General features: G+C 39.0%; 1 protein-coding gene across 4 annotated transcripts in view; it reads left to right on the top strand.

The window, feature by feature from the left end:
* Positions 1-12,927, top strand: part of LOC134154856 (cohesin subunit SA-2-like) — a 60,750-nt gene that overhangs the window by 39,792 nt on the left and 8,031 nt on the right. For all 4 annotated transcript variants that reach the window (XM_062601501.1, XM_062601498.1, XM_062601512.1 and 1 more), the window contains 11 exons: positions 22-111; positions 1,133-1,336; positions 2,763-2,839; positions 4,055-4,142; positions 5,146-5,223; positions 7,241-7,333; positions 8,041-8,206; positions 10,023-10,174; positions 10,990-11,091; positions 12,398-12,552; positions 12,650-12,778. In XM_062601501.1, coding sequence (XP_062457485.1) covers positions 22-111; positions 1,133-1,336; positions 2,763-2,839; positions 4,055-4,142; positions 5,146-5,223; positions 7,241-7,333; positions 8,041-8,206; positions 10,023-10,174; positions 10,990-11,091; positions 12,398-12,552; positions 12,650-12,778 — 1,334 coding nt within the window. The remainder of the gene's footprint in view (positions 1-21; positions 112-1,132; positions 1,337-2,762; positions 2,840-4,054; positions 4,143-5,145; positions 5,224-7,240; positions 7,334-8,040; positions 8,207-10,022; positions 10,175-10,989; positions 11,092-12,397; positions 12,553-12,649; positions 12,779-12,927) is intronic.

Below are 12,927 nucleotides of genomic sequence, written 5' to 3'. Positions count from 1 at the left end.
TTTGTTTTTTTTTCTCTGCAGTATTCAGCAGATGCAGAAAAAGTGACAAATCTTCTGCAGATTCCTCAGTATTATGATTTAGATGTTTACAGTACAGGTCATCTAGAGAAGGTGAATAGGAATTGGGATAGTTGGGTGCATGTAGAATATACTAGATTTATGTGACAATGTACAAGGTTAGTGTGACTTGGAAGAAATTGTTGAGATACAGAGGAATATTCTCATACCTCAAGGAAAGTGATCTTATTCAGGCTTTTTACATTTTGGTTTGGGACTACCAAGAAAAGCTTTACTGCTTGTCAGTTTTGATATGCTGTGACTGGCCTGATGTCCCGGTGGGTAATGATCTGTAGTTTCGTATGATAAGCCTGCCCTTGGGAATAAACTGGGTTCTTCATTGTTGGGTGGAGAGAGGGTGGGTTGTGCCATGTGTCTGAGTTGGCATTTCCGAGATTTACTACAAAATGCGTTTTCCTACTTCTCCTTCTCCCCTTCCTCCTTGAAGACTGTCTCCCAGCTGCTGGAGGATGATAGTAATTGAAAGATAAGAATGGGGATAATATATCTGCTGATGGGAAAGGGATGGTCAAAAATGGATAGATGAAATCCTTAGAATAGCTTAACGTAGTCTTAATCAAGGATGTTTACAGGGAGATGATGTTGTGCAAACACTTCTAGGTTTTACTTTCAGGATGGAAAGTTAACAGGAAGAGAAAAATGACAGAAATGAAGCTCCTTCCTCTCATTAAGAACAAAGACTCCAGTTGCTGGGGTGATCTGAAACCTGCTTCGTCCTCAGCTGCTGAGGAAGATAACTTCCATTATTTGGAGGAAAAGACACTGCTTCTTTGCTACCATTGTAATTATTTCTATGTAATGCCAAAAGCGTATTGCTGAAGTAGAGCTTAAAACAGTTATTTTGTTTTTAGGGAGTTCCAGAAACAAAATAATTAAAAGGGGCTATAAACACAGAAAAACGCTGTGTTGCATAATCCTGCCTTTCTCCTTCTCAGACTGGCATTCATTTCATGTTGGTTATATGACCAGTGATATACTGGCCAGGTGAAAGATATCTGAAATATAAGTGGACTTAACTATGATTTAATTGACATACCGCTTTTATTACTTATAGCATTTGGATGCTTTGCTAAGAGAGGTAAAAGACATTGTGGCCAAACACTCTGATATGTCTGTCCTTGAGGCCTCCTCCAGGACTTATTACATTCTCTGCAGTGAAGAAATTGCTATCTACAGCCAAGTGGATTGTGCCCGAACTCAACTGATAGATGAGTTGGTGGAGCACCTTAACCAGCTACTAAACAGCTTCTGGCAAAAGGTGAGTGTGACTCATTGTGGAGATAAACAAGCTGTTTCCCCATCAAAAAAAAAAAAAAAAAAAAAAAAAAAAAAAAAAAAAAAGATAAGATTAAAGGGGATATGGAATCACCCTTTGTATCTGTTTTTCTGCTTGATGGGAGCAGAGCTTTCAAAGGTGAGTCTTACTCTAAAAAGATTGACTGTTTAATGAAGTGGACCTGGGCTATGTAGTATTACTATATAGTAAGTATACTACAATTGTATACTACAGTGCTACAAATTCAAGTATTACTGTGCCAGAGATACTACATGTAGCATCAGTTAAGAAGTGCTGTGGATCTATAAATGATGAGACTTCTCCCCAAAAGGTATATTTCAGTACTTTTACATATTTGATTGTACACAAGATGACCTTTGTAGCTGTATTTTGACTGTAGAGATACTGCTAGAAGAAAGAAAACTTACAGTCTGCAGTCTGTAATAGAGATTAAATAGCTATGGGGGCTTTGAAATGATGGCTTTCCTCTTGAAGGAGAACTGCAGAGTCCCCTCAAAGTTTTTCATTAGTTCTAAAAAGCAGAAACAGCTGGTAGTGATATGAATAGCTTGCTGGCTGAACTGAACAACAGAAGCCTGCAGCTGATCTGATCAACTGTGCCGTCATGAACAGGTGTCATGCCATAGTATGGGAGTTCACACTGGCAGGTTTTTATTGGACGCTGAGATATTGTAAAATGTGTCATGCCAAAAAATCCCCTAACCTTATATTGAGTTTATTTTGTTGGTCTTAAATAGACATCTGTGTCAATGTGGGAGAATGTGTATTTATGAGAAACAAGATAAGTGTTAGACTAGGGATTCTTCAACTCCTTCATAGTGTAATCCACATCTAAATAAAGAGATTTTCTCCTAGGACCCCTCCCTTCTAATTCCTGGTTATACAGACCATCTCCCATAATCACGTAGTATCCTTGTGGAAGCTACAGCAATTGCATCTATGGGAAAGTATTTAATGTATTTTTAGCTATCTTTGAATGTGATCTGGCAGCTGGAAGCAAGAAGAGCCAGCACCATGTGAACAGTTAGCTTTCCATAGATCCTTAGCAACTCTCTGAGGGACCATGAATGGCCTGTGGGTCTGAGTTTTAGGACTTCCATGTCACCCTAATACCTTGGTTTTAAGCTGTGCTAGCAATACCAGTGTTGGAAGATTGCTGTGGATTTGGCAATGATGGGGCACTTCCTTATACATAGTTTCTGTGCCATCAAAGTACATTGTTGGCTTTTCACTGTAGGGGAAGGTATGATTAGCAAGACTGAAGATGAAAGCACTGGAGAGGGCTGGAGGAGAGTAATTCAAATCTGTGGGTTGGGAAGAGGACATAGCAGTTACCTTACCCCACACTAGCTAATTCTTTTCTCTTTCCCAAACTTGCACAATTTAGGAAGAAGGTTTTGGTGTGGATGCAGGAGAAATTTCCTGGATACACTCTGCTTTGAGAAGAATAGCGGCTTTTCATAAGTGAGATGTTTGTTTACACAGTGCTTATTTACTTTCCATAATCTGCTTTCCATAAATTACTTTATATACTTAAGTGTAAACTTAACTAAACAGCTGCAGAGCCTGAATTGCCCTTGCTTGGTGGGTTTAGCAAGATTCTCACAGGAAAATGAACATAGTCCCTATGAGACATGTTGCAATGTTTAGGATTTCCTGAAATTCTGTACACTTGGGTATGGAATTCTTTTTAGACTTGTTGGGACATCAGCCCTAATGAGGCTAAGAAGTGTGTGTTATGGAGTTGGGATGTCAGAGTGGACTCAGGGATCCTCTCAACTGGGTTGTTACGGTCCCTCTCAGCTCTTGCACTGTCTTATTCTCAATGCAGGCAGTCAGTCTGAAGAGAGGATAGTAGTGCAATCTTTTTTTCTCTTGGATGTAATCTGCTTTGTTTGTCTTATTTTAACATCTTTTGTTAAAACAAAGGTCTCTCAGAAACTTGTTTTTCCTGGGAATGTTCACCAAGTAAATTAATATGCAAGAAAGGGGGAGATAATTGGGCTTTGGGCTCAGTGCATCTTGCCTATCCTGCATGCTGAGGTTGCTTTATTTCTCTAGAGAGAAGTCTAACATTGGGCAGCTTGTAAACACTCAAGAGTATTAAAAACACTCTTTTAAAGAGAAGAAAATAGTATTCTTTAGAACTTTTTGGGGCACTTTGAGAGTGTGGATATAACATGTAGGAAAAGGTACAGAGGTTGGTTTTCTTTTTACTGTCTTCATGGACACTGCTGTTTTGTAGTAGGAATGTAGACTGTGAAGCTATGGACTAAAGCTTACAGCCAACATGAGGCCATGCAGAAACTTAATTTCCTTTCCCCCCCCCCCCTTTAATTACTATTTCTTAATAGTAGAAGATTTCATATGTTTCATTGCTAAGGAGGAAAGGTAATGACCAGCTTTAGCATATTGTTAGAAGATTTGGAAGGTTGGTGTGTTTTATTTGGTCATGTGAGTTCTCTGCAAGTAGGTGGTCACCTGTTTTAATGTCAGGATCATAGTGAGGGGTTTAATACCCAGAAAACTAGATTAGTCTTTTGTGGCATGGTTTGACTTAGATTTTGTTTAAAGTTATTGCTGCACATTAGACACAGGCAAAAAATGGTATAAATTTAACCTTTTGGTGAGGTGAGATTCCATTTTTTGCTTAGTATGTTGTTTCTTTTCTACTTGCAGTGCCCATGATCTCACCAGGTGGAATCTATATGACAAGATTTTAAGGTTGCTGGTGTTTGAAATGGAACAAGGGGGTTTGTCTGTTCAGGTGAGTTGTTGATAAACGTAACAGTGAAAGAGATTTTTCTTGTTGAATTTAGGAAAAATAGCACATATTAAACAATCTGGATATACCAGTGTCCTGTGATGCAGGAAGGTATTGTTTCCATTTCTCAGCTTAGGAAACTAAGGCTGCCTTTGGTATAATGTTATTGGAATGAGTAGATGCCATGCCATGGATTCATTTATTTGGACATCTGTGATCATTTGAAATCTGTATTAGTCCTTTCTCATGCTCAGTATTTCACCTTGATTGTATGATCTTACTATAAGTAGATAAGAAACTGCTGGACAGTGAGAAGCCCCTTATGGTTTGCAGATAACCAGAAATCAGTATTCTTAGGCTTGTTGCTTGCTAATTGCCTTTTGGTGAAGATGGTTTGTAATTACTGGTTGCCTAAACTGCAGTCCTTTGATTGTGTGGTAACCTCACCTCAAATATTGTTTGTACCAAGATGGAGGTATTTCCCTGGCCTTACAAGTTGATATGCTCCAGCAGTCATTAATGTTAATCAGGCACTGTTTGCAGCAGAGAATATGGGGTTATTCAGACAGGGGTAAAATTCAGATGGAAGAGAGCTGAGAGTCTGTAGCCAGTGGGCAGTGGCATACTCCTTTAGATAGAGCATTGGAGCACCAAGGTTTGCTCTGAATTGCCTCTGGAGAAGTCTGCTTTATCCAAACACTGCAGAGAGATCCTAAGAAGCTAACCTACAGTTAGATTCTGTGAGCACTCCTATACAGTCAGTTGGATTCATAGATGTCAGGGTTCTGCAGAAACAGGACCTTAGTCAATAATTAACTTTCTCAGGAGGCAACATTTAGTTGTATGTGAACATATTAAGTTTACTTTGGAGGTCTAAATACCTTATGGGGCAGAAATGATAGTGCAAGCAGTGTGCAGAGTGTCTGGCTTAAATGCTTTGTTTAGTCCTGAGCTTTTTGCTGTGAAGCCTTTCATGTAAATAAAGGATTTGTGTTTTTATTTGCAGATGATCCTGCCAGCTCTCCAGTGCACATACTTTTCTCTCCTGTGGCAACTAGCTGCAGTTGTGGAAAATTCTCCCAAGGTTGGCCATTCCATATCATTTTGAAACCCAGAGCTGTACTTCTAGAAGTTGAAATTGCTTTTCTAATCTCAGATGGCCAGAAAATACAAGCTTTCTCAAGATGATAATTCGTGTATTTTCTTGAGGAAAACAAGATTAGTTGAGGCATTTTGTCTTCCTTCCCCTCTCTGCCCCCTCTTTCCCTCCTTTCTCCCCCATCTCTCTCTTCCCTCTGTCTCCCCCTTGCCCCTCCTCCTCCCCTTTTTTGTTTGTTTATGCTTCTTCAATCTGCAAGAGAATAACTGAACAATGGTTCACCTCTATTTTTACTGCAAAACATGTGCTACAAATTCCCAGTGCTTAATGGCGATAAGGAGCTTGTTCTAGTGCCAAACAATTTTGTTATTTTCTTGTTTTAAGCAACACAGAATATTCAGTGAAAACTCCAGGAAGTCATGTTGCTTTATTTTGTTCTTATTTTCGTGTTTTATTTATATATTGTGTGATGTATGCAGAAAGTTATTGAAAGTGTTTAGTAATATGCTTATCAGCTGACTACTTACTTAGTTAATTGGTTTTATGTGGTTCTCAAGCTCTGCCAGATATGTCAGAAGACATCCTAGTTTTAAACTCTAGAGAGTAAAACTCTGATTCACAAACAAATTTGTACCTGTGCAGTTTCTCTTTATGGAGATTTCTGACTACACCAAATGTTGCTGCTTCTGTCATTCCATCTCCTTCCTCTGGTTCTCCTGTGTATACAGAACAGGACACTGACATGGGCATTTGTTTTGTGTGAGAAATGCTAGCTGGGAGGTTACCCTTTTGGTGACTGATTCACTATCTATTCCCGTCCCATTCCATTCCTGAGTGGGTGTCTGCATCTCTCTGGTCTAATATGCTCTGCCTTTCAAACCAGACACAGTTAACTCGACTGATAATGGGGCAGCACATTTTTGAATTTGGCCTTTCATACAGGAACAGATTTTGATTGGAAGCAAGATGTTGCGGCCCACTCTGCAGGACCAAATCTGGATACTGTCAGAGAGAAGTTCCAAGAGCAAAAAAGAACGTTTCCTGGACAGCAGCTCTAGGGCTATTTCTTCTTCCCTCTCCCCTAGTGCTGTTAAGGCAATGTTTTGCCTCCCCCTCCCCGTCTTCCCAGTGTGCCCTGGGATAGATCCTCTTTCTTATAAAGATACAGTTGCATTGCAGAAAATCCAGCACGCCTATAATGGCATTCCACTTCTATTGACTGCTGAGAGCTCAATGCAGTGTAACAGCTGGACCTAGCAAAGGATCAGGAGGTCTTTTAGGTGGCTGTTGGCAAATCAAGACTTCTCTCTTGCTGGGTTTATCCTAATAGAGGTGTCTATGTTTAGGTGTGCCAAAGTTAGTAGTGTAGTTAACTTGGGTTACGTCTGTCAATACCTCTGTAAATAGAGAGAAGGGCAAGTTCAGAGGGCAATTCACCTGTTGGGTGCTGAAAATTAGGTGGGATGGACCAGGGTTTTTATACTCTACTCCCATCTCTAAATCAGAAATTAGTATCACTGCTTTAAAAGGACAAGCTGAAGTGAATTTTGCAAATTTTTGGATGGTTAGAGGACCATGGAAATATCATCAGACCTGCCCATCCTACAGATAGAGAAACAAGGAATTTGTGACATGCTGAACACTACTAGCCTGAGCGTATGTCACAAATGAATGTGTCCTTCCAGTATTTGTCACCTTTCTGCATCAGAGTGGAGGAAAAAGCTATATGTTTTTATAGGTTGGCCTTTCTACCCCAGCTATGGTTCCTGAAAGCAAAACATATTTTTTTAAGTTGTTCGTAGCTGGTAAACTGCTGTTATTGTTATTGTTATTGTGAGATGTCAGTCTCTTTCATAATGCCATCAGCTGTGCGATCTGAAATTAGAAGTATCTGTGGAAAAAAGATGCAACTGTTAACCGCTCTATAACTGCTCTATAATTCTCCATTGAATAGTAGTCCCTAACATCTTAGGCCTATTGCTTTTCCTAAATATGTTTCTAGGAGACTCTTCTGGCATTAAGAAGAGAGCTGAGGCGTTTCTGTCAGATTTGCATGTCCTTTCTCCACCATAAGGAAAAAGATGTAAGAGAAAAGGTCAGTGCTGGTGTGTCACTTGATTGGCACTCGTACTCACTCCTCCTTTCAAATGCTTTTCGTTCTAGTATTTCCTTCTACTGATTTTTACAACATTTTTGTCTTTTAGCAGAGAAGTACCTCTAAAAAACCCTCAACTATTTATTTTAAAGGAAAATGAAACTTATGTACATTAAAATGCTACAAAAGTGAGTGTTTTAATCAAGTATAGGTATATATCTGCATGGATCCATTTAGAGAGTCGAAGTCTGAATCTGAATAACTGAATTTGCTGGTTGATAATCACTGTATTTTTAGATTAGACTGGCATCAGTGTATTTATTGTTATCATATTTTTATTAATGCCTGACAAAGGCATTATGGCCTTACTATGAATATCATTTCAAAAATGAAAAATTGGGAGAAATTCTGCAGTGATTAAAAGGCAGATCTGTGGCATAGTACAGCTCAGCTTCCTTCCCATGAAAATTAGAAAATCTTCAAGTATATACTGTATATGCTATATCCTAAAGTATGAGTTTTGGAAGGACTTAGCAGTGGCATTTTACCCCTGAGGTCAGAGCAAATAGAAATCTTTAGCGTGAGAGGAAGAAGTAGAGTAGAAACAAGGTCATGATTTGTTGTATGTGATGGAGATGAAAAGTGGAGCTGGTATGGAAAGCAACATGATTTCTAAATCCTTCTTTGGCTATGCTTGCTTGATACAGGCCTTCATGATACTCTGTGACTGGTTGCTGATTTTGAGTCACCGAGAATCAAATAATAATGAAGCAGCAGGACTTCTAGATTATCTTCCCAGTACATCGCTTCAGGAAAAACTGCTTTTGTTTATCCAGGAACATGTTTTCATGGAGGAGGAAGAGGAAAGCAAAGGTTAGGCATTTTCATCACTGAAGAAATAATGTACCATTTTTTGCTGACATTTGTCCTCTGCACTGAGCACACCAAGAAAAGGGGCTGGTCTACTTTTTGGCGACTTTACAAACAAAATGACTTACTTTTTTATTTGCTGATTTATATGCACTGTGGGTCAACCATAGGAATATTGCCAATGAAGTAACAAAGGGGTGTATGAGAATGTAAAAGTACTTGACAGACTGACTTTGGTGGGAGAGATAATTGTGTTAACCACCTTCCTGAAAAGCCTTGCAGTGTTACAGTGTGACTGTTGATGCATGGAAAGTTTCAAAGCCATCAGAGTAAAGGACTGGTGAATTTTGTTTAAAGGAGGATGGATTTTGCAGGAAGTATTATGCTACTTTTTGCTCTGTTGCCATTGTCAGATTCAGATGCCAAATAGAGGATGTTGTTATGAAAGCTGGCTTCTTTGAGGATTGTTATGAAAAGAGATTTGTGGTTCATTGTGATTTTGAGACTGAAGTTAAATGTGTGCTTCACATAATTTGTGTATGCCTGTAAAAAAGAAAAAAAAAACAACAACAACAAAAAAAAAACCAAAACACACTCTACCCTTCTGCTGTGTTCAGATGGAGTTCTGTGCTCAGTTTTGGGTATAACACAAAAAGTGGTGAGCCTATATTGCAGGGAGGGAGATACTAGGAGAAGCTCTTTAATGGTAAAGGTAGAGATGCCATAGAAAACATTGCCCAAAGAGGTTATAGTATCCCAGTCACAGGAGTCTTTGGAACAGGTTATGTTTTAGGTTATGTGTGTTATATATCTGAAACTGATGTAGTTCATCATGCTTGAGGCTAAATGGTTTTTTGAGATCTCTTTCAAACCTATTTTGTATGATGTGTTCAATTTCTCAGTCTTACTCACATAAGATCTCTACTACCCACTGCAGGCTCCTTCCTGAAAGAGTGATTTTATCGCCTGCTGTGGTGTTGTCTATCTGTGTGTACAGCTGGCACCTAATTCATTTCAGTTTTAACTCTGACTTGCAGATTCTTCTAATCGTTCAATTGCCTTTTGTTTCCTGGGCCTTAGTGGTGGTAAAAGCAGAAACAGAGGATGTCAAAATTATAGGTCAAAGAATGGCAATTGGCCAATTACATTCACAGCAGGAAAGAGTGCATCTCAGCTATCCTGCTTCAAGTACCTTCATAGCCGTCTAAGACGACTGTTAAGAATATTTGTTTTTCACAAGTTACCCAACTGGGAATTAACCCATTTTCAAAAGACTTATTATATTCATAATGATGTGAAAATGCCTTTTTTGTTTCACTCTTGTTGATAACCACTTGGGGAGTTTCACCTGAACTCTACTCTTGTTGACTGTGTAGGGGAGCTTTTGTAGGGTTGCTGATGAGTTAAGTGCTAGTCTTAGCATTTGTGTTATTCTAAGGAGAAAAATGTGGTTACAGTTTGTCTGTCACTTCCATTCAGTATGTTTGTGCTTTTTATTCTGCACTCTGATTTTGTTCTGTAATTGTAAGCAGTGTTGTACAAGGAGATTCTGACTAGCAGAAGTGAGAAATCTCTGTGAAGATCAGAGAAGACTATGTAAATAAGTTACTTTCACTGTCATCAGCTGGTAGCTTTGAAATGGAAATATATCTATATCTTCAGATACACACAGAAATAAGCACAAGTGAGCTAACATCTGTTGCTTAGAGAGTTGACTGAACAGCTGAATCTGTACAATTTGGATGAAAGTTGGTCATTAAGATTGAGATACCTTGAATAAAGTAGCAGAACAAGGCTTCAGTATTTTTGTTTCCCCTAGACCTGACAGAAGAGGAGGAGAGAAAGGATGAAAACTGCAAACTAAATGACTTGCACAAAAAGCGGAGTCTTCTTGCAGCATATTGCAAGCTGATAGTGTATAATGTGGTGGAGATGACTGCAGCTGCTGAGATATATAAGCATTATATGAAGGTAAGGTTTTAGATATGGTTGTTTTGCTTATCAGTGCATTTCAGTCATCAAAAGTGACTCTAGTATTTATAAAAGGTGTAGGGTTAATAGTCTTATGAATCGTAATCCTTTCAATCATAAAAAATCTGTAAAATCAAGCAGGAATGGCACAAATCTCTCCTTACTGCTCTGCAAAGATTCCTTACTGCAGACAAGGGAACTGCAAGTTGAGGGGAGGATATATTCTGTCTGAACATCTGCCCCTTGGCTTCTTGGAAGAGGCCATTGCAGAAATGCAGCTTATTGGTGGGACAGTTCTTTAAATTCTTACATCAAAATGATCAACTCATTTCATACAGCTTACACAGTCCGTACTCAGAAGGCCTAGATTTCTCGTTGTCCCCATGCCTAGTCAATTGGTAGAACTTCAGCCTCTCTGACGTATGTGTCTGGAGGGCTGAGTACTGCACCAGGTGGGCAGTTATCTTGTGCCAACTAACAGGACATTGGAAATACTTGATGTGGATCTTGATCTTCATATTATGGGACTCCAGGCAAGTGATAGGCCAAATACAAAAACCTCTGTATTCCTTTACTGAAGACACTTGATTTTTTTTGTCATAATAAATATTTAGTAATTTCAGTGTAACTTTAAACCTTACATTGCTCATAAAGGAGCATACTATTCTTTTATGTATAAAATAATATAAAAAGTCTAACTTAGTTTTGCCAGAGATTGTGTTTTATGAACTTTTTTTGTAACCTGAATGTTCTGCATATTCCCAGCACTGCAGAAGGGGAATGATAATTTGCATTTGTTTTTGTGCTATTAATAGACCTACAATGATTTTGGAGATATAATTAGAGAAACACTAAGCAGGACGAGGCATAATAACAAAATTCAGAGTGCCAAGACACTGATTCTCTGTCTGCAGCAGGTAAGATTATGATTGAAGCAGGAGATTAGGAGCTCTTACGACAGCTATATTGGTATTAGAGTCTTTTACCTACTTTGCCATAATCATTCAAACTCATTAAAAAACATAATGGAAGAAATTCCTTGATTTTATTTGTTATGCATTCTATTATTCTATTCTATTATTCTAGCATTTTATAATTAGAACTCCTTTCAGATCATTACCTCTGTTTTAAAATAAATTTTTTCCACATTTTTTTTTCTTTTAAATCATCAGAGGCATAGTTTTAGGATTGGTGTAAACTTTGAGATTAAAGAGTATTTCTTGGGATGTGGTAGCGGTGTCTGGGTTAAACAGAGGTTAATATTATTCTTCTGTGTTTTACTAACCATCCTTAATTCCTACTAGATTTGAGAAACCACAAATGTATCTGTGCCCAGCTGGACCGAAGCCCCTGTTATTTCAGAGTATTTTTTGTGGAAGAAAGAGGGGCGCAGCTCTTCTGAAGGGTCTAACTTGCATGGGCTTGCAGCTGCTGACTGGTGAGACCAGTCAGCTATTTTAGCAGCTGCTTTTGCCAGCTCTGCTCCTGACCAGTGCTGCTTCTAGCTTGGAGTTGCTCTGTAAACCACAGAACAGGCTCCTCCCAGGGGGTACTGATACATGAGCTTTGCTCATTTCACACGCATCACCGGGGGCTTAAATCTGTGAACCAACCCCTGAAATCTGAGCACAGATGATGGTAAGCAGCATTTGGCTACATGTATTCTGCTGACATAGTCAGGACTTTGTGTTTATGTATCACATGGACAACAGGCACTGTTTGGCCTTTGTTTGACCTTGAGAGTTTGCAAGTTGCAGGGAACAAGCTACCTCCATGTTCTGTTTAAGGGGGGAAAAAAATGATAGCAGTTGGGCTTGAGATCCTCTGTTGACCCTGTCTCACTCACAGCAATTGGACCACACTGTGGCCAGACTTGCTGCTCTGTAGCTGTGTTCTGATTTTCTGAAAAATCTCCCAGGCAAATTTTGGTCCTTGGGCTTGATACAGGGGTCCCAACAGGAGACGGGGTCAGAGGGGTCATCACCTTCAAGGACTGAGTCTCTGTGTATACACATTTTTTAAAATTTCTGTCTGTCTGTTAAGCACAGCAGTGTCCTTGTGTTAGTTTCCTCATGTGTGTTCCAGTGATGTGTACTTCTGAAGTACGTGAGTTACTGGTTCTTTTGTCTGTGCAAACAATCTGTTGCTTGCTTTGTGTCTCTGTATGTCCTCATGATACTTTCCTTTAGGTTTATAAACTGTTATTTGTGCCTTTTGTTGCAGCTGTTTCAGACACATGTAGAAAGCCATGACAACAGCAGTGGTATGGACTTGTCCTCTGCTTCCTTCACAAATATGAAAGAACTTGCTCGTCGTTTTTCACTAACATTTGGCTGGGACCAGGTGAAATGTAGAGAATCTGTAGCCATGATACACAAGTAAGTGCCACATAATGTCACTTTGACCTTAGACATCGATTTTCTTAGTTGTTTATTATGTTACTTTGTTCTCTTATTTTTTTTTCCCTCCCTATAGGGAAGGAATTGAATTTGCCTTTCAAGGAGCTACTGGAATGGATGGAAAATGCCTGCCTCCTAAATTAAGCTTTCTGTTAATCATCAGTGAATTTTCCAACAAGCTGCTAAAGCCTGACAAAAAGCTAGTGTAAGTTAAGTTCTTGTGGACTACCATACACAATTTGTGTTCTGTGTATCCCTGTAAATAGGATGCTTGCTATGCAATATTGGAAAAATTACTCAATGATTTTTCAGAGAACTTTTAAAATCAATCAGCTGTTGGCTGGAGGGTCACTT

Source organism: Rhea pennata, chromosome 1 (genome assembly GCF_028389875.1).
Source record: "Rhea pennata isolate bPtePen1 chromosome 1, bPtePen1.pri, whole genome shotgun sequence".
In the NCBI taxonomy this organism is placed as follows: Eukaryota; Metazoa; Chordata; class Aves; order Rheiformes; family Rheidae; genus Rhea; species Rhea pennata.
This window is presented reverse-complemented; position numbering and strand designations above follow the sequence as displayed.